Source organism: Eutrema salsugineum, unplaced genomic scaffold (genome assembly GCF_000478725.1).
Source record: "Eutrema salsugineum unplaced genomic scaffold, Eutsalg1_0 scaffold_1, whole genome shotgun sequence".
In the NCBI taxonomy this organism is placed as follows: domain Eukaryota; kingdom Viridiplantae; phylum Streptophyta; class Magnoliopsida; order Brassicales; family Brassicaceae; genus Eutrema; species Eutrema salsugineum.
In genome coordinates this window covers 16,311,381-16,333,005 of record NW_006256909.1, presented here as the reverse complement: position 1 = coordinate 16,333,005, position 21,625 = coordinate 16,311,381, and the positions used below count along the sequence as shown (strand labels likewise).

At 42.0% G+C, this 21,625-nt stretch overlaps 2 protein-coding genes and 1 non-coding gene across 3 annotated transcripts; 2 read left to right on the top strand and 1 right to left on the bottom strand.

Annotated features, from left to right (window-relative positions):
- Positions 1 to 649: 649 nt before the first annotated feature.
- LOC112082547 lies at positions 650 to 756 on the bottom strand. The gene has a single exon (XR_002897216.1). It is a non-coding gene; the product is annotated as a small nucleolar RNA R71 (small nucleolar RNA).
- Positions 757 to 12,600: 11,844 nt separating this feature from the next.
- Positions 12,601 to 21,291, top strand: LOC18030378 (PLASMODESMATA CALLOSE-BINDING PROTEIN 1). The gene is made up of 3 exons (XM_006414818.2): positions 12,601 to 12,913; positions 13,138 to 13,171; positions 21,000 to 21,291. The coding sequence occupies exons 1-3, from the start codon at positions 12,616 to 12,618 to the stop codon at positions 21,235 to 21,237; spliced, it is 570 nt and encodes a 189-aa protein (XP_006414881.2). The 5' UTR covers positions 12,601 to 12,615; the 3' UTR covers positions 21,238 to 21,291.
- On the top strand, positions 14,062 to 16,326 carry LOC112082237. The gene is made up of 2 exons (XM_024149816.1): positions 14,062 to 14,505; positions 14,599 to 16,326. Exon 2 carries the CDS (start codon positions 15,541 to 15,543, stop codon positions 16,252 to 16,254), a length of 714 nt encoding a protein of 237 aa, XP_024005584.1. The 5' UTR covers positions 14,062 to 14,505; positions 14,599 to 15,540; the 3' UTR covers positions 16,255 to 16,326.
- Positions 21,292 to 21,625: the final 334 nt, after the last annotated feature.

The window sequence follows — 21,625 nt, the reverse complement described above, 5'->3', positions numbered from 1 at the left end:
AACGAAGCGGAAAGCAAGAGATCCGGCAATGATGGAAAATGCCAATGGACTTGTTCGTGATGATGATGGAACCTGGAGAGACCGAGAGGGTCATCTGTGCAATGCGAGAGGCCAAAGGATTGATGGAGATGGTAACATCATTCCACCAGCTCCTTTACCAGTGGATGTTGTTGACCAGAACCCACCACCTGCACCGCGTGGGAATGCTGCGATCGTTCCACAACAGAGGAACGCTCCAGAGGATCGGAATGCGAGGGAACCTGCACCTGCAGCTGGACGTGGACGAACACTTGGAGACTACAACAGGCCTGAGCAGTTCTATGCAAATCGTTCTGCGATTCGCGCTCCTGCGTTTCAAAGAAACGATTTTGAGCTGAAGCCTGTGTACTACACTCTTGTGGGTCAGCATCCTTTCCATGGCCACTCTCATGAGCACCCTATGGATCACATCGAGAGGTTTGAGGATTTTGTCACCAGCATCAAATACAATGGAGTGTCCAATGATTTCCTCCTCTGCAAGCTGTTTCCTTACTCTCTTGCTGGAGAAGCAGCTAACTGGTTGAAGCAATTGGAGCCAGGATCACTCACCACTTGGGAAGAGACCAGGAACGCCTTCCTGCACAACTTCTTCGACGATGCTAGGTCTGAGGAGTTGAGGACTAAGATCTCAACTTTCTCTCAGGACCCTACTGAAGCGTTCAAGGCTTCTTGGGTGCGATTCAAATCGTACCAGCGAGACTGCCCTCATCATGGCTTCAGCGATGTGCAGTTGCTGGGTATTTTCTTCAGAGGCATCGACTGGAGGTATCAGATGGCTCTTGATGCAGCGAGCAATGGAAACTTCAACACCAGATACCCAGACGAAGCTGTTGAGCTCATCGAAAATTTGGCATCCAGCAACAGCACCAAGAATGCTGATCTTGAGCGAAAGAAGCAAGCTGGGAACATGGATAGATCGCAGATCGCTGAAGTGAAGGCTAAACTTGATTCTGTGCATAGCCTTTTAGTGGGTAAGAAATCTGTCAGATTCGCACAGGAGGTGGAGAGTTTCGAACCTGAGGATGCAGCTGAGGAAGAGGATGTCAACTTTGTCAGTGGATCAGGATTTCAGGGTCAGAGGTTTGGTAATCAGCAAGGTAACAGAAGCTACAGTGGAAATTACAGTGGAAACAATCAGAGGAATACCTTCAACAGTAATCAGAACTTCTCTGGTTACACGCCTAAGCCTCACTACCAGAAACCTTTTTCCAGCAACAGTTTTTCCAGAAACTACAGCACTCCTTCATCTCAACCTCAAAATCCTGACAATGAGATGAAGTCTATGCTGGAACAGATTCTGGAAGGTCAGCAGAAGCTCACCGTGGACTTTAATGGGAAGATGGATGCTCTCTACCTCGATCTGAATGGAAAAATCGAAGCTCTGAACACCCATGTCAAGCAGCTCGATACACAGGTAGCCCAAACTGCAGGTTCTGTTAAAAGGCAAGAGGGTTTTCTTCCTGGGAAGACTGACACCAATCCAAGGCATCACTGCAATGCTATCACGTTGAGGAGTGGTAAAAATCTGAGTTCTGAGCCCAAGAAGACGCCTCCTGCACCTGAAGTCGTGGACTTAGAAGGTTCTGACGCAGTTCCTGAGATTGCAGAGCCGGTGACGAGCGACACCACCACTAGCGTCGCGCGTCACCAATTGTAGAGCGAAGCTGTTGATGCTCCGAATCCGAAATCTGCAGAGGAAAAAGTCTACAAACCTAAAGTTCCTTACCCAAGGAGCCCTAGGAAGTCCAAGCAAGAGCTTGATGATGCACGATGCAAACCTCTGATGGAAAAGCTTGTGATTGAGATACCTTTGGTTGATGCTGTAAAAATCACTCCTGTTATCAGACGTTATGTGAAGCGAATGGTAACCAATAATCTCAGCCATGAACAGGGAGTGATGATGATATCTGAGCAAGTCAGTGCAGTGATTCAGAACCGAATTCAGAGAAGCTGTCTGATCCAGGAAGCTTTGTCTTGGATTGCTCTATCTTCACAGAGAGATTCAAGAGATCGCTGTGTGATCTGGGTTCAAGTGTTAACCTCATGCCTTATTCGGTAGCTGTCAATCTCGGCATGACTGATTTCAAGCCAACAAGGATCTCCCTCATCCTAGCTGATCGTTCGACAAGGATACCTGAAGGGGTGCTAGAAGATGTTCCAATCAAGGTTGGAGACTGCATGATACCGACTGACTTTGTGGTTTTGGAGTATGGAGAGGAGCCTAAGGATCCTCTTATCCTTGGGAGACCTTTTCTAGCTACAGCAGGTGCTATCATCGATGTCAGGAAAGGCAGGATTGCTCTGAATGTTGGAGATCTGGTAATGAACTTTGACATGGACAAGCTGATGAAGAAGCCCACCATCGATGGTCAGACCTTCTATGTCGACACTCTCACAGAGTTTGCTGAGGAGTTTTTCCATGAGATGCTTCCTACAGACCCACTTGAGAGAGCTTTGACCACATCTGCATCTGAAGCTGAACACTTGGACGAAATTTCAGCATCTTACTCAAAGATGTTGGACTCTAGCGAGCATGTGATGCAGCTAGCATCGCAGGCTGAACAGCTTGAGACTCCTGCGAAGGTGAAGCAGTTATCCGACTGGAGTGAGGAGAAAGCTCCTAAGTTTGAGTTCAAACAGCTCCCTGCAGGAGTAAGGTACGCATTCCTAGGCTCTAATTCTACTTATCCAGTCATTATCGATTCTTCTTTGAACAATGCTGAGGTTACCTTACTACTGAGCAAGCTGCGCAATTATCGCAAAGCTTTTGGCTATTCTCTTGATGATATTTCAGGTATCTCACCAGACTTGTGCATGCACAGAATCCACCTGGAGGATGAGTCGAAGTCGTCGATCGAGCACCAGCGCAGGCTGAACCCTAACCTGAAAGACGTCGTCAAAAAGGAGATCATGAAGCTACTGGAAGCTGGAATCATCTATCCAATTTCAGATAGTGCTTGGGTGAGCCCTGTGCACGTGGTTCTCAAGAAAGGAGGGGTTACAGTTGTGAAGAATGACAAGGATGAGCTGATTCCGACGCGCACAGTGACTGGACACAGGATGTGCATCGATTACAGGAAGCTGAATGCAGCAAACAGGAAAGATCACTTCCCATTGCCCTTTATCGATCAGATGCTGGAGAGACTTGCAAGCCATCCCTACTACTGCTTCCTCGATGGGTACTCAGGATTTTTCCAGATCCCTATCCACCCAGACGATCAGGAGAAGACCACCTTTACATGTCCATACGGCACTTTCGCATATCGCAGGATGCCCTTTGGACTCTGTAATGCTCCTGCGACGTTTCAGAGATGTATGATGTCCATCTTCACTGACATGATTGAGGATTTTATGGAGGTCTTTATGGATGATTTCTCAGTTTACGGATCATCTTTTAAGGACTGTCTGGATAATCTCTGCAAAGTTCTGGCTCGCTGTGAAGAGAAGCACTTGGTCCTTAACTGGGAAAAGTGTCACTTTATGGTCAGAGATGGGATTGTGCTTGGGCACAAGGTTTCTGCAGCTGGCATCGAAGTGGATCGTGCGAAGACTGACGTCATGACGAGCTTGCCACCACCTGATTCTGCGTAATCGGTTAGAAGTTTTCTGGGTCATGCAGGGTTCTATCGTCGCTTCATCAAGGATTTCAGAAAGATTGCACGTCCTCTTACTGCTCTGCTCTGCAAAGATGCTAAGTTTGAGTTTACAGATGAGTGCCTTGCTGCGTTCGAACAGATCAAGCATGCTCTGATAAGCGCCCCCATTGTGCAGCCTCCTGACTGGAATTTACCTTTTGAGGTGAGGTGTGATGCTAGTGATTTTGCTGTTGGTGCTGTTCTAGGACAGAAGAAGGATAAAAAGTTTCATGCCATCTACTATGCCAGTCGAACTCTGGATGATGCTCAAAGGAATTATGCTACCACTGAGAAGGAGCTGTTGGCTGTGGTCTTTGCTTTTGAGAAATTTCGGCCATACCTTGTGGGATCGAAGTTGATTGTGCACACAGACCATTCTGCCCTCAAATACTTGATGCAGAAGAAGGATGCAAAGCCAAGGTTGCTGCGATGGGTATTACTCCTTCAGGAATTCGATATTGAGGTCAAAGACAAGAAGAGGGTTGAGAATGGTGTGGCAGATCATCGCTCACGCATCAGGGTTGAAGACGACGTACCCATAGACGATTTCCTGCCAGAAGAGAATGTGTATTATGTGGAAACCAAAATCCAGAGCAGTTTTGACGAAGAATTGCAGGTTTTTCGAGTTGGAGGAACGTTAGTGTCGAGCGACACCACCACTAGTGTCGCGCGTCACCTTTCTCAAGCGAACACAGAGACCTCCCAAATTCGAAACAGACTTCCTGAGACCAGTTCAGCTGCTGTATCCGCTACCCAACGCCCTTGGTATGCCGATATTGCCAATTATCTCGCTGCAGAGGCTGAGCCTGAGAACTTTAAGGGCTATGCAAAGAAGAAGTTCCTGAGAGAGCTGCAAAGATACCACTGGGATGAGCCATATCTGTACAAGCACTGTTCTGATGGGATTTACAGAAGATGCATTGCAGAGTCAGAAGTTCCAGAAGTGCTGTTTCATTGTCATGGATCCGAATATGCTGGACACTTTGCAACATTCAAAACAGTATCTAAGGTTCTTCAAGCAGGCTTCTGGTGGCCCACCATGTTTTGCGACGCACATGCATTCATCTCGCAGTGCGATGTTTGTCAGAGGAGAGGAAAGATCAGCAAACGACATGAGATGCCACAGAATTTCATCCTTGAGGTTGAGGTATTCGACTGCTGGGGTATCGATTTCATGGGTCCTTTTCCCTCTTCTTATGGGAACAAGTACATCCTGGTTGCTGTTGATTATGTCTCAAAGTGGGTCGAAGCCATTGCCAGTCCCACCAACGATTCTTCAGTGGTCCTTAAGATGTTCAAGACCATCATCTTTCCTCGATTTGGAGTGCCTCGAATTGTTATAAGTGATGGTGGTTCTCACTTTATTAACAAGATTTTCGAAAAACTCCTAAGGAAGCATGGAGTTCATCATCGAGTTGCAACTCCTTATCACCCTCAGACAAGTGGACAGGTCGAAGTGTCGAATCGTCAGATCAAAGAGATTCTGGAGAAGACAGTGGGTAAAACTCGAAAGGATTGGGCTGCGAAGTTGGACGATGCACTCTGGGCGTACAGGACAGCGTTCAAAACACCTCTAGGCACCACACCTTTCCACCTGCTCTATGGAAAGCCCTGTCACCTTCCAGTGGAGATCGAACACAAGGCAGCTTGGGCGATAAAGCTGATGAATTTTGACATCAAGTCTGCTGCAGAGAGGAGACGGATACAGCTGAATGAGTTGGACGAAATCAGATACCACGCCTATGAGAATTCGAAGCTGTACAAAGAGAGGACCAAGGCGTATCATGATTCCAAAATCCTCTCCAGGCAATTCGAACCGAATGATCAGGTACTTTTGTATAACTCTCGTTTGCAATTGTTTCCTGGTAAACTTCGTTCTCGATGGTCAGGTCCTTTCATAGTCAAAGAGGTTCGCCCCTATGGTGCTATCGTCCTCCTCACACCAGATGGTAGCAGAGAGTTCACAGTCAATGGACAAAGAGTGAAGTACTACTGGGCCAAAGCTGAGATTCCGGATGGACATATCGTGCCTCTGGATGGTGCACCTCCTGCCTGAATCGCCATCAAGTCAAGCTAATGACTTTAAACAAGCGCTTGGTGGAAGGCGATCCACTGGTGAGTCTGTAAATAAGTCTTTTTGTTTCAGTTGATTTTCGTTTTTCTTTTCGTGTAACAGGTGAAACAGGGCTGGTGTCGAGCGACACCATACTCGGTGTCGCCTGTCACTTGTTATTTAAAAAAAAAATAAAAAAAAAAAAAAAAAAAAAAATTTAGGACCTAGCTTAACCGGAATTCCAGAACCGGAGGGGAATCGGAAGCGGATCGGGCACGAGGAAAATACCATTCGCACTTTGCAAGTGTCGCGCGTCACCACCCTAGGTGTCGCCCGTCACTCACAAACAGGTAAGTCTTCTCTTTCCCACGTTTATTTAAAACCTTCACCCTCACACCTTTTTCCTCCCTTCCTCCTCGCCGCACTCGACACTTTTGCCATACCCACCCTCACCAAACCCGAAATTACTCAAATCTTCACCGATTTGAGTGATTCCAAAGCCTAACCTCATCAGATTTTCACCCTCTATCTGTTTCTCTCATCGTTTTGCCATTCCAACAAGATTTCGACCACCTCCATGCGCTTTAAACGGTTCATTTGACTAGATTTGAGAATTTCGTTCTTCATGGCAACTTCACTTCAACAATTCGAGCGTGTGAAATTTGTTGTGGTCTTAGGGAGATTTCTGAATGCATGTGTCGCTGAACTCATTCTTGTTGCTCATTAGACTTGCTGGAGTACATCACTTGTGCTTTCTTTTTCGCTGACTTGAGATTCTTTTCTTTTGTTGGTCTGCTCTGTTTCTTCTTTTGCAGATGCCTCCATGCAAGCGACAATGCAGGGACGCCGCCTCCAGTTCGCAACCTCCAGTCGACGTAACCTTCCAACTCGGAGACCACGTCGAAGTTTTGGATGGTGACTTGTGGCAACATGCAACCGTCAAAGCTGTACTCGCACAATCTCGTTACATGGTCACATTCCTTGACTCCCAGGAGTTGCAGGTGTTCCCGACTTCCCATCTTCGCCCTGCTGCACCACCACGAGCCTCTGCCTCACCGCCACCATCGCCTCCTGCAATCCCTGATTCACCTAACGAGAGGATTAGGCACCCTTGGCCTAAACGGGAGAATCTGCGAATTCCAACACGCAGGATCTGGGACGAGCCACCTCGAGCTGTTGCTGAGAGCGTTGAGTGTCTACACAGGCCAATTTCCGATGACTGGGATGATTACGACACTTTCTTCTACAACGCCTGGCTCAATGTGAAGATACTCCTCACCAGGTTTTTGGACATTCTGGATATGAGGCGTTTGGGTTTGGATTCTGAGCTCCTGCGTTTGTTGACGAAGCTTGGCTTGGGATCTATGGCTACCAGACCCTACGATCTGTTTCCTGACCTTGTTCGTCAGTTCCTCGCCTCTGTTCGCATCAACTACACCAACGAACATGCTCCAAATGCGCAGGAGGGCACTCTGACTTTCATGATCCGCGGAGTTCGTTAAAGGCTCTCCTTTCGCGACCTATGTGCCTTATATGGGTTTCGCAAGGATCTCCCGAGAGTCACCCTCCCTACTCAGATGTTCGATGTGCAGGATTTCTGGTCCCATTTTGGGAATGGGCGTTATGATTCGAAGACTACGTCTCAGACCGACGTGCGCCACCCTGTTCTGCGATGCCTTCTACGTGTCCTGGGCAACACTATTCAGTGCAAGTCGACCCCGGGTAAGATGCGTCTCTCTGAGTTGGCTCTTCTTTATGTTGGCATTGGTGATTTGACAGATGGTGAGCATTACCAGAGTTCCGCGCACGCTACTGATGTCAACATGGGAGCTGTTTTTGCTCATCACTTGGTTTCTTTGCAAGCCAAGCCTTTCTCTGGAGCAGGTACGACGCAGCGCACTGAGTCTGTTGGTAGCTTGCTGACCCCTATCTTCCAGTATTTTCGGATCAGCACGGAGAACAGCACCATTGTCACGACTCGCCGAGCTATTGATTTGGATCACCTACGCCACGCTTCCTGGATTAACCACAACAATCAGTGGTCCTTTCGCACTACAGCTGGTTCATACCGGATTCAGCTCCCTGATCGTGCACGCACTGACATAGGCACCACATGCACCGCACTTCGTTTCATGCCAGAGAGGAGAGTCTTGATTACTGTGTCTCGCGGTTCTTCTTCCAGAGCTCGTGCTTCCACTTCCGAGGACGATCAGATACCTCGCTCCGCCGACACCACAGTACCTCTCCCTGATCTTCCCACTGAGCCAGAGGTTCCCATGGAGGCTGCTGCTTTCCAGCGGTATGTCATTCAGAGTTTTCAGAGCATCTGGAGTGCCATCGCTACTCTCTCTCGCTGCGGATGTGTTCGCCCTACTCGCCCGCGATCTCGCTCACCCACGCCCTCTGATGATGCTACTACCAGCGATGGGGACTAGTTCCTTTGTCATTCTGGTTCTGTTTTCTCGTCTTGTGTTTTTCTTCTCTTTTATTTTCGTTTGTTTGCGTCTGTTGTGTCAGCTACACTTGTTGTGAGACTTTGTTGGATTTATGCATCTATGGGTTGTATGGTTACTACTAACTTTTCTCTGAGTGATCTGACAGTGCTAACATAGATGATCGCGACGATTGCTCTCTGCACTGTGGTGTCGAGCGACACCATCTTTGGTATCGCGCGTCACCACCCTTGCACTTTCGACCTAAGCTTGTTTTCATCTGAATCTGAGCTGTGTGTTGGTCGACCTAACTGAGTAGTAAGATATTCTAACCCGTTGCATCCTTCCTTCTGACTTTCTCTTTTGTCACCAACATCGGATTTGATAACACTGGGGACAGTGTTGTTCAAGTCTGGGGGAGGTAGTTGCTGACATTATGTTTGTTTTTCTTAAGAGTCAGTTGTGTCAAAACTTTTTTTTTGAGTCAAAACTTGTTAGAGATCATGATGCTTTTCCTGGAATTATTGTACTGACCTTTCACCTAAGTGACCACTGCTGCAGATTCAGTCTAGATCCGACTAATGAAAAATCCAAAGGCTGACCAGTTGACTAGAGGCGTCCACGTTTCCAACAGAATCCACTAACCTGAGCTAAGTACTGAACTTCACTTTTAACTCGCTGATGTGACTAATGCCTTAGAGCTTGATTCCTCATTCGTACTTGATCAATGAAAGCCTGTGTGAAATTTAATGAAGTGATTTCTCTCCCTTGTAACGAGCTAAAAGAAGGCAAAAAGATTGAGATGATTTTCGCTTAGGAGTGAAGGGCTAGACATGTTTCCAATGATCCCATTATTTCACTTCTAAGTTGGAATGATCACACAAAGGAAGGAAGTGAGGGGTAGGAATGTTTCCCATGACCCCACTATTCGCTGAAAACCTTTGATACAAGGTAAGGGGACAACTCGGGGACTTGGTGGCAAACACCATCAGTACTCGCAGCTTTATCCTTATCGAGTATGCGCCATAAGAAAAAGAGAAGAAAAGAGATGATGAATGTGCGAAAAGAATAAGTCTGGGGGAGAGAAAAGGTACCAAAGTTTGTAAGGCTGATTTGTTTGAGCACAGAATGGGAAAGAATCTAGAAGGTTCTGGGCATTGGAATCATCAGTGAGATCCAGCGATGAAGGTTTATGGACCATGTTGTGGAATTTTGGACTTAATCTGGAAAGCTGTGAATGTCTACAGGGAAGTACATGGTGGTTTGATTTGGAATGATGAAGCAGTAGTTGAGTTGCAGGGTGATATGTCAAAAGCGATGTTCCAATGAAAGGTTGAGTCTCTGTGTTTTCAAACTTCTTTCTCTTATTTGGTGTTCTGTTTGCTTGAGGGCAAGCAAATGCTAAGTCTGGGGGAGTTGATATATCATGGTTTTTATGGTTTTTAACCATGGTATATGTCTTATTTATAGAGTCTTTTTAGTGTCTTTCGAGTCTTTTGAAGTCTTTTCAGGTCATAGGTACGTCTGGAGCTTAACTGGAGACTTTGGAGCACTTTGGAGCTTAATCAGGATCAAATTCGTCAAGTATGGATTTTGTGCTTTAGTGACGCTCGACACCATGGAGAGTGACGCGCGACACTTGTCAGAGAAATAAGGAAAAGGCGATTTTGTTTCCTATATGAAGAAGGAGTTGGGCCCAAACGTTTTCAAGGAAGCCCAAGACGTGTTTTAGAGATATATATAGGATTTTTATTCCCTTTTTACACACACCTTAGATTTTTGAGAGAGAGATACTCTGAGTTTTCGGCTTTTGCGATTTCTGAGCTTGGGGAGACAAGTCTGTACTCTGTTCGTTTAGAGAGAAGATTTCGAACCCCTTTATCTATTTCGATTTATTCTATTGCTTTCTATTCATCATGTTTGTTATTTCAATAACCATGTCTGAGTAGATCACCTGTTAGGTTTAGGGTTTAATTAGGGTTTTCTTTGAATGTTTGATTAACTTGCTAGTTAGGGTTCATATCTATTTGTTCTTCACCTTAGGTTGTTCTTAAAGCTAATTCTAGACTGATCACCTAGAACTTAGATCTTAAGTTGCTTAATTGACACGGAAGTGTAATTGAATAACTGGAAAGAACCTGAGTTGAGCAAAGTAACTATTCGCAAAGGAATTTGGTTTAGGAGCTTTGTGAACATATCGAACTTGTGCATTAAGGCTGGTTTAAATCTGTAGGATTTACAAAGGAATTTGGAATTCTAGGATTTTAACTTAGATAATTCTCACAACGGAAGTTGGTTAATTATAGTTCTGTGTTTCGAGTTCAAGAACCGTGCTTAATAACTGAATCCTGACTTGTTAAGTTGATTTGCATTCATTGATCTCCTTTGCGAATAGTTACTTAAATCACCCTAGACCTATCCTTTACCACATCGAATCCTGACTTGTTAAGTTGAACCCTAAATCACCCTAGACCTATCCTTTATCACATCGAATTTACAACTGTCTTCATCGCTGCTTTATTTATTTCTGTTGCATTGTTATTTGTTCTGCATATTTTGGCTTAGCGTAACTCTATCTACATAAGGTTTATTGAGTGATTTCTTGTCTCTGTGGTTCGACCCCTACATACTACAACTGCACATCTGTGCTCTTGCAGAGTAGCTTAGGGATTAAACTTTGAGCATATCATGATGATGTCGACCTCAGCCATGTTTGAGTAGATCCCGAGTTGGGCTTAGGGTTCCCGAAAGGGGCTCTCATAATCGATTAAGACATCTAGGTTTATAGATCTGGGATTTTAACTTTGTTCTCTGTTTATTTTTGTTCTTATTGCATGTATGCTTGATTGATCACCTAGTATCTGATCTAGATGTTAGTGTTGCGAAAGTTTTCATTAAGTATCAGCCCTAGAATGAAACATGCGATTTTTCCGTAGGAGTGGAAACCTACCAGCAGCGAGATCGTGAGTATTGACGAGTCTTGTGCAGCTCTTGCGTTCTCTCCCTTCCAGGGCCGGAGTAGAAACGTACTGGTCAGGATTGCGAGAAACAGTTGGTTATGATCACGACAGTGACGTAGTCATACCGCCGTACTCTAGCTCTAGAACCATATATATCGATATCCGTCAATCCCAATCTATCTACCCTAGTGTTAAAACCGATTATGATCCCTGTAGAGTTTCCAAAAGCTCAGCGTTTTTAGCCATAGTTTAAAACCAATCGACTTTTACTTGCTTATTTAGATCTGCATTTCAATTACTTTAGTTCGATATTTTGCTTGCTTTACTTGCTTTCCATTCGATTTTTCTACTTGTTTTCTAGGATAGATTTATTTGCTTTCTTTAAGTTTTAGTTTAGTCCGTGAAAAACAACCAACCTGTAAAACCAATCTAGTCTGACATAAAGTTAGAAACCGTAGAAGAATACCAAGCACACAAATATTTGTGGATTCGATCCCTAAATACTACAACTGATTAGCTGTGCACTTGCGGCTTTCATTTGTTTTTGTTAAAGGTAAAACTTGTTCCCTCACGCAGTTGACACGCATCAAGTATGTGGATTATGATCTCGATGGCTACGAGGGAGAGTAATCCGAAATGTTGTGTTTTTGAGACAGGTTTTTCTTTCATTTTAATTTCGATTTCAGTATTTTTTTTTTTTAAGATTTCTCAATCACTTGCATTAGTTTTATTTTAAAAATAATTTATTAAATTAATTGCAAAAATTGAGTTTATTGAATTGAATAAGAGTATTTTCCAGAAATATGTCTTTATTAATTTAATAAATGTAATAAACCGATTTAGAACCGATGATGACATTCCATTTCGTCTGGTCGACGGATTGTTCTGTTAGAATACACAAAGCAATAAGAGGTGGAATAAAATTGCTAATTCAATGCCAACTGTAGTAGATTGCAATTTTTTTTTTGTAAAAATGCTGAAATTGCTAGGTTGAAATTAGTTTCTACTTCAAGTAATATCTGGCGCAAATATGTCATATTTTAAATATTTTAAAAGTGTATAAATAAATACTTAAAAATTTTAAAATAAGTGTTATTTGATTCAAATAAGTCAACACATATTTTGATACTTGTAATGGAATGTATAGCCATGCAATACCCGATAATTTATGTACAATTCAATCAATTTTTTTCGAAAGATAATATTACTATAAACATTTCACTCTCTTGCATGCTTTTATTAGAACCTCTTATTGATTGGTTCCATATTTTCGGATAACAACTTGTCCATATATCTTTTATTTAAGCTTTATTTTATAAACAACTGGGAAAGCTCAATTTCAACATCAGGAGGGAAGAAAAACACAAAACCGCAGAAAGAATATTAAAGAAAACAAAAGAAAAAAAAATAACAAAGCAAAAGCAAAAGAGAGTGGTAAGGCTCCACACTCAAACTCTTCACTCTCACTCCTTCTTTCTGTCTCTTACCAGTTGCCAATGGCTCTCTATCTCCCATCTCTCTCCCTTCTCATCCTCCTTCTCCTCCGCTCCTCCACGGCGATGTGGTGCGTTGCTCGGTTTGATGTTACAAGCCAGGCGCTTCAGGCAGCTCTAGACTACGCATGTGCCGCTGGAGCCGACTGTGCTCCTATCCAGCCCAGTGGTCTTTGTTTCCTCCCTAATACCATTCAGGCTCACGCATCTTATGCTTTCAATAGCTACTTTCAGCGTAGAGCCATGGCTCCTGGCTCTTGCAACTTCGCGGGCACCTCCACCCTCGCCAAAACCGATCCCAGTATGTATTTTACAATAACATGGCTTAACAGGATCGGTTAAATCGGTTAATAAAATTTTATAATAGTTGTTTTTACTACGTACATAGTTCTCGATTTGTCTGTTGAACTTTGCATTATCTATGTTTCATACCTTTTTTGTGGTTTGGTTTAGCAACAATAAGCTTTTATATTTTAAATCGCAATCTGGTTTTAACTCGTTCTAACTCGGTTTATTCTTGTAAAGGTTATGGATCATGCGTGTACCCAAATTCTTTGAGGTACGTGAGTTTTATGTGATGTATTCATTTTGATGCTCACATTTGATAACCAATAAGTTTAAATATTTTTATGGTTACACTTTTCTATTCGCTTCAAATACATGTTTTCGACCGTTTTCAATATATTTTTTTAACTGAATTTTTTTTATGGTCTCCTAATTAAGAAATATTCGTCTGCACGACTTTTTCATTGGTTTGACTAGGAATATGTGAATATTTTACCCAAAAAAAAAAGAATATGTGAATATATTTCATGCGTCGTACTATTTTGCATGTCTTTTAAAAGTATTATCCCATTTCATGTGTTTGGACCGTTGGATGATCGTAGCTGGCAACTTAGAAATTATTCAACGGTAGAAATCCTTGTGCATATATGCGGGGCCCATCTCATCTTTCATTGTTTTGTTTCTGTATCCTGTTTTATTCTGTTCGTTGCTCTTTCACTTTTCCTGGCCAGAGTATAGTCAAAAGTAAGGGAAATAAAACACACAAAGTAATAAAAAAACTCTTGACAAAGAAAAAAAAAAAAAAGCATGTCCTCTTGGAGCAGAACTTTAGTTTTACTTTAGAGATTTCTTGACGAACAAGCTTATATATACAAGTTGATGAGATACATATATTTGTTTATTATGACCATTCTTGATTCTTGGGAAAATCATTTGTTTCTTTTTGCCATGTTCATTTTATGTTTTCATTCCGTTTCTTTAAACATCGAACTCTTAAAATTCGTTCTATGTTTTTTTTTTTTTTTTTTTTTTTTTTTTTTTTTTTTTTTAAATATTACTAACAGAACAGAAAATCTCTCTGAAATGACGACGAAAGAAACACGATTTTAGGATGAGGTTGGATTCAATCGAGATTACAAAACAATCAAGGGATTTTCATGCGGTTATTCTTAAGATCAATTACGAAGATCTGTATCTTAATCAGAGCGGATCTGATGAGATTTGGATACGGTTTTCAATGGTGAAAATAGAACCACGGATCAGGTTTTCTTTTGCGGATCAAAGGGGAGATGCGATTACCAGGGAAAAAGTTAAAGAGGATCTTAATTATGGCAAGGCTAATACTCGGTTTCAATCGACGGAAATCAGATCGGAGTCTCAGATTTCGATGGTCTCACATGATTATTTCACAATGGGAGAATCTCGAATTAAGAAGGGAAATTACCTAAGTTCAGAAGCGATTCTAAAATCCGAAAAGGCAGATCGGGGGATAATCAAACGAAGCTGTCAGAGATTTGGTATCATCTCAACGGATTCTGGATATCAATCCACACTAAATGGCGGTGAAAAACAGGGAAAATGCAAGCAGTATTTAACAGAGGCGAATGGGTATTCTGCTCCTCACCATTCACAGTTTTCAAGTATCCAAACCTTACTCTCGATTATCAAAACAAGATGTCTAAAAGCTCGGTTTTAAATCAGGCGGTTTCAAAGAAGGTGGCCGAAGCTCCAATCAAGAGATTGAAGATCACGGTGCCCAAATTTGATAACAAGAGCCTGATTAAAGGTTACTCACGCACTCTCATAGGCAGGTGCATGAACCCTCAAATGCAGGACATGAAAGCTCTATTGGACATGTTTCCAAGAATATGGAAAATGGAGGATCGGATAGCAGGTGCGGATCTCGGAATGGGCAAGTTCCAATTCAATTTTCAGAAAGAGGAAGACATTCAAGAGGTAATGAAAATGGAGCCATTCCATTTTGATTACTGGATGCTGTCTCTGGTGCGGTGGAGTCCGGTTGTTGACCATTAATATCCATCAGCAATCAAGTTCTGGGTCAGGATTATGGGAGCCCCACTCCATTTCTGGGCTGATGTGACCTTCGAAAGTATCGGCAAGGCGCTTGGATCAGTGGAAGCAGTTAATCTAGATGAGGGGAAGATTCAAGTGATAATCGATGGTTTCAAACCATTAATTTTTGAAACGACGGTGGAGTTCGACGGTGGTGTAGAAACAATGGTGTATCTGAGGTACGGGCGTTTGTTTGAATTTTGTAAAATCTGTCAGAGTCTGTGCCATGATCACCAACGGTGCCCAACACGGATTGAATCCGAAGAACGGAGACATCAAGGTGAATTCAATGATGACCCAACAAATGGTTATGGAACAGCTTTGTGTTAAACAGCTGTTAAATATGGAGGTAACGGAAGTAATGGAGACAAAGACGCGGGGAAGCACAATGGAGGAGGGAATGATGGTAAACAGCAAAAAGGGAGGACAGAGAGGAGATATAGCGAAGGTTCATCAAGGGGTTTCAGACCCTCGAGCCACCCTCCTCCAAAGAAACAACAGAAGAGGTATGTGACGGAGGAGGCAAAAGAGATCGCATCGGTTGAAACGGAAAGTTTGTCTCAGCATCAGATGACAACTTCCAACTCAGAGAATCAGGAGATTGCTGTGGCACAAGTATCTCAAACGCAGGAGGTTGGCTCGGGTATGCACATTACAGCACGTCACAAAGACAAAGCAGTGAGAAAAAGTTTATCATTTGAGGATGATGACCGGCTGGATTTTGCGTCTCGGGGAAAAGAGGACCAAGAAATGGAGGACAGGCGGTTTCTAGAGAAGAATGGGGATGGCTCGGTATCAAACATGGAGGCAAATGCTCAAAGTGACTTTCATGAATCTGGCGTTGCTATATCAGATTTTCTGCAACAGGTGAACTCAGGGGTTGAATCGGGTGAACTCCATCTCGATATAGACAACGATTTGGGTGCTTTGGGACATGAAGAAGGTGATTTTTTTGAGAACCCAGATATTGAGATGCAGATGCTGGTGGGACAGGTTAAAACACCAGTGGAACCTGTAGAGGTGCAAAAAAGTGAGGTTGATTCTCGGCTGGTCATCATGGAGGAGGACAAGGGGAAGAGTGCAGAGCCAACTAAACCAGAACCGAAGAAAAAACAACAGAAATCCACTCTGCCTTACCTTGGTGGTTCAAAAAAGAGAATGGTTCAGGCGATAGTCTCTCCGCGGAAGAAGCAGGTCACAAAAACAACAAACCGCAATGGAGAAGGAGCATGTACGGCAGCTCCAAAAGGCCCCTCACTTCCGCAGGAGGAGCAAAAACTTTGAGATTTCTTTTAAATGAGGGTTTTGAGTTGGAATTGTCAAGGTTTAGGAAGTCATTGGACAATAAGTTATCTTAGAGAGGTTTGAAAGAAACATAGACTACAGTTTTTGTTTCTTTCAGAAACCAAGCAAGAATTTTCTTTTATACAAAAATTTCAATTTCATTTTGGTTATAATAAGTTTTATACGGTTGAACCATCGGGTGCAAGCAGATGACTTGCATTAATTTATAATGATAATTTTGATGTTTCTATCACTTTCTCAAATAATCGGATTATTGATGTTGAGGCCAACATTTTTGGTAAAAAGGTTTTCCTCTCTTTTATTTATGGAGACCTGGTGGTTAAAATGCGGGATCAAGTTTGAGAAAGATTAACCCGAATAAGTCTTACAAGGACAGAACCCTGGTTTATTATTGGTGACATGAATGAGATTACAAGTAATAATGAAAAGCAAGGGGGAAATTTAAGGTATGCTTCCACGTTTGTGTCCTTTAATCTTATGATTCATGACTATGGCTTCTTGGAATTCCCTTGTTTAGGAAATACAATGTCTGGGAGAGGAAGAAGGACTGGAAAAATTGTCCGCTGCAGACTTGACCGGGCTCTAGCGAATGAGGATTGGCATGAGCTTTTCTCACACACATTTGTTGAGTATCTGGCAATGATTGGTTCGGATCATAGGCCAATTATTGCAACAATTGAAAATAAGATTCCACGAAACAAATCACAATTTCGTTTTGATAAACGATGGTTAGGACAAGCCGGCATAATGGAAGCAATTTCCATAGGCTGGAATCTCAATACCGGTGGTGAGAGAATGAATTTCATGGGAAAAATTCGGAACTGTCGACGAGAGATATCCAAATGGAGGCAAACCCTACAGCCATATGGAAAGGACAAAATTGAGGATTTGAAACAGAAACTAGAAGAGATCCAAAACGATGATACACGATCGGAAGAGGAACTGAAGGATACAGCAAAAAAGTTACAGGCAGCTTATCGGGATGAAGAACTATACTGGCAACAGAAAAGTCGGACTCAATGGGCACAGGCAGGGGATAAAAATACCAAATTTTACCATGCCCTAGTTAAACAACGACGAGCACAAAATCGGATTATTGGTTTGCACAATGAGGTGGGAACATGGGTTACATCCGAAATAGAGATTGAGCATGTAGCTGTAAAATATTTTGAGAAATTATTCACCACGACTTCCCCAACGGAATTTGATGATGCATTGGGTCAGATTAGACCATTAATTTCAGAAATTAATAATGCTATGCTCACGGCGATAGCCTCAGAAGAGGAAATAAGAAACGCACTTTTCATGATGCACCCAGAAAAAGCTCCAGGACCTGATGGAATGACAGCATTTTTTTACCAACGCTCGTGGCAGATTATCAAGGCGGATCTCGTACGGTTAGTCAATGGTTATTTGGAGACGGGATGTCTCGAGGAAATTTTAAATCAAACAAACATCTGTTTAATCCCAAAAACAGAAAGGCCTATGCGGATGACGGAGCTGCGACCTATTAGCTTCTGCAATATAGCTTATAAGCTCATATCTAAGGTGCTATGTCAGCGTTTGAAAAAATTATTACCGGCTCTAATATCGAAAACACAATCAGCCTTCGTGGCAGAACGGTTGATCTCAGACAATATCCTCATAGCACAGGAGATGTTCCATGGTCTAAGAACCAATAAATCATGCAAAAGTACCTATATGGCAATTAAGACGGATATGAGTAAAGCCTATGATTGAGTTGAGTGGACATTTATTGAGGATCTCTTGCGACGTTTCGGCTTTGCAGAAAGATGGATTATATGGATGATGAGATGTATTACAACAGTGAAATATAGAGTTCTTCTAAATGGTCAACCAAAGGGCCAAATAATCTCGAACCATGGTTTAAGCCAAGGGGATCCTTTATCCCCATATTTATTTATTTTATGTACGGAAGTCTTAATAGCAAATATCAAGAAGGCTGGAGAGGAAAAGCTATTAACTGGTTTAAAGGTTGCTCTCACATTTGCTCTTTGCAGATGATAGCCTATTCTTCTGTAGAGCAAATAGAGAGGAATGGCAGAAGATATTGGCCATTCTGAAACAATATAAGAGGATTTCAGGACAACAAATTAACTTTGATAAATTTTTGATCCAATTCGGTCACATAGTTATAGAGTAAACTAAAAATGAGATGAGGCAGATTATAGGAATTTCTAGAGACAGAGGGACGGGATCCTATCTCGGCATCCCAGAGAGTTTAGACGGTGCCAAGACCAAGGTATTTAATTTTGTAGCAGAGCGACAAAACAATAGAGTAAACAGCTGGACATCCCGTCTGTTGTCAAAAAGGGGTAAAGAAGTTCTAATTAAAAATCGGTAGCATCTGCGATGCCAACTTTTGTTATGTCCTGTTTTTGGTTGCCCAAAGCCACAACAAAAAAAACTATCAACCGCAGTGGCAAAATACTGGTGGAGCTCAGATGGACACAATCACGGTATGCACTGGATGGCGTGGAAGAAAATGTGTAAAGCCAAAAGTGAAGGCGGAATAGGTTTTCGTGACATGGAGGATTTCAACACAACTTTATTGGCAAAACAACTATGGAGGCTCATCGATAGACCGACATCCTTATTTTCCAGGGTTTTTAAGGGATGATATTTTCGGAACACGAGTCCTTTTGGACCCAGTTTGATCCTACTCGCCGTCTTATGGATGGCGAAGTATTCTCTCGGCTAGATCTCTGGTTAATAACGGACTAATCAAAAGAGTTGGTTCAGGATGTTCCATTTCTGTCTGGAATGATCCATGGATACCTTCTTATCGCCCGAGACCAGCCACTTGTAAGGGTATTAATTATTACCCAAAACTTCCAGTGACAAAATCATGAAATTTGGGACTGCTGACGGCAATCATCGACCTAGGGGATATAGAGATTATTTGGGGAATCCCTATTAGTAGCTCCTATATGCCAGATCAATTAGGATGGCATTTCTCAAAATCTGGACGTTATACAGTAAGAACTGGATACAAGGCTGAACAGGAATACCCTGAGGGAGACTTAGTGGTTTTCTCAGGCCCAGATATAAAGGAATTACAAGAACATACTTGGAAATTAAAATGTGCACCAAAATTGAGACATTTTATTTAGCAAGCTCTTTCTGGATGCCTCTCGGTATCCGCTAGATTACGCACCCGGGGAATACAATGCGACACACAATGTGCATGCTGTGGCGAGCAGGAGGAATCAATTAATCATTAACTGTTTGAATGCCCCCTCCCCCGGATGTTCTTGGGATCATCGGTTTTTGCAAATTTTGACGATCTGTTTTGGAGGATTCCACAAGGGGTGAAAAATTCACACTATCTTTGGATTGTATGGTACATATGGAAGACACGGAACGAAAAATTATTCGCCAACAAAGACATCGATCCACGAGGGACATTAAAAATAGCAGAAACAGAAGCGACATTATGGGAGGAGGCCCAAAAGGAGGAACAAGCTTCACACACTGCAGAAATTTATAATGTTCAGTGCTTATCAACACACATACCCCATGAGGGTTGGTGGTGTTATCTTGATGATTCTTGGAAGGACACAGATCCTTTTGTGGGACTTGGATGGTTTTATTTTAAGGAAGGAGATACGGAAACAATAATGGGAGCACAGAGAGTACGACAGAGCCTTACGCCTCTACATGCCGAATTGGAGGCCCTTACATGGACAATGCACTGCATGACCCTGAACCATAAGACGGAAGTAGCTTTTGCAACAGACTGTTCGGAGATAGTGAAGATGGTGTCTGAACCCGACGAATGACCAGCTTTCGCTCTTCATTTGCAAGAGATTGGAAGAATGAAGGACAATTTCATCTTTTTCTTTCTAAAATATATCCTACGCGCAAGAAATTCAAAGGCGGACAATCTTGCAAGAAGTGCTCGTGTCCAACCTCAAGAAATTGTTTATGTGAATTCGTCTCCACCGGATTGGTTGATTGAACCGTTTTAGGTAGTTCAAGCTGTTGACAAAAAAAAAATAATTTAAAAAAAAAAGAAATACCAGAAATACCAGAAAAAGTAAAGTTTATGTTTGTTAAGTTTTTAGCATTTCTGGAAATTACACTTTGAATATTTTACAAACGAAAATTGTTTCCAACTTTAAGTTTTTACAGTCCGGTCACAATGTGTTATGTATACAATACACAGACTAATCTGGGGGAGGGGTAAATGACACGAATAGAACAGAAAAAAATGAAAGTGACAGAAAACTTAGTAATCCAATTGTGTCTGTTTTTACAAATAAGTCAATTTTATATCCCAATTGTACCATAATTTATAATAAATTGTAAGCTTCTACCAAATTTCAAGTTTAGATAGGTTTCTTTACGGGTTTTAGTACGTTTTTTTTAATTCATGTAGTATTTTCTGGTTTTTTCTAAACCCAGATTTATGATATTTTTGTATTTTTGGTAAACTTTAAGAAAAATAAAAACATAACATGTGGAATTTTTTGTGAATTTTCGAATATTATTAGGTTCGTTTATTTTATAAAGACCCTACTAAACTATAGACCCTAAAAACAAAACTTATTACAGATCAGCAATGTTTAAACTGGGCGGTAATTAATGCATTACTTCACCGGAACAAGAAGATTCGATATGTTAATTTACATTGATGCTGAAACTTTTCCGGTGAATGTGTTCATCCAAAATGATCAGAAAATTGGTTTTGGCAATGGCAGCAACGCTGGAGGGTCAGCTTCGACAACAACAGTGGGAGGAACGCCGACAGCAACCGCCGGAAACATCCCCATGACGTCACTGAGGCCACCGTCGGGCACCACGGCGTCACCTTTTGGAATAGGCGGGGGTGGACTTATTCCGCCGGGAACGACTGACACCGATGAATCTGGAGCTTATTATAGAAAGACGAGTGTCTCTATAGCTTTATTGGTGGTCATGGTTTTGTTGTTTATTTAGGCTTTAGATTCGTGTTATATATACATTTTTATGGCTAACAAAATTTTGGTGAAATGGGTTAATCAATCAGAAAGATTTTTTTTGTTTTTTAGCGTTGTTTGATCGGATCTTCTGTCTCTGTAATCTTATAATTACATTGTTAGTTTTCTTTTCAGGTTTCTTGCATATATTTTCACTATTAAGTTTTATTAGATTCCCATCTGTGCAGACGCACATGATAAGATCTTTGTAAGATTTAATGTATTAAAATAAAATTTCTTAATGAGAATTAATCATGTAGACATAATTTAAAGAATAAAAACTTATTTAATTAGACTTGTTAAAATTAATTTAAATCCGGGCAAGCGACAATTTTTATTTATTTTTATCTTTTATGATTTTATATTTA

Bases quoted from the DNA above. Each gene is read 5' to 3' on its own strand.
- LOC112082237 (XM_024149816.1), top strand. From the start codon at position 15,541: ATGACAACTTCCAACTCAGAGAATCAGGAGATTGCTGTGGCACAAGTA.
- LOC18030378 (XM_006414818.2), top strand. From the start codon at position 12,616: ATGGCTCTCTATCTCCCATCTCTCTCCCTTCTCATCCTCCTTCTCCTC. The intron at 12,914-13,137 runs GTATGTATTTTA...ATTCTTGTAAAG, and splicing joins CCTCGCCAAAACCGATCCCA to GTTATGGATCATGCGTGTAC. The intron at 13,172-20,999 runs GTACGTGAGTTT...TGGCAATGGCAG, and splicing joins GTGTACCCAAATTCTTTGAG to CAACGCTGGAGGGTCAGCTT.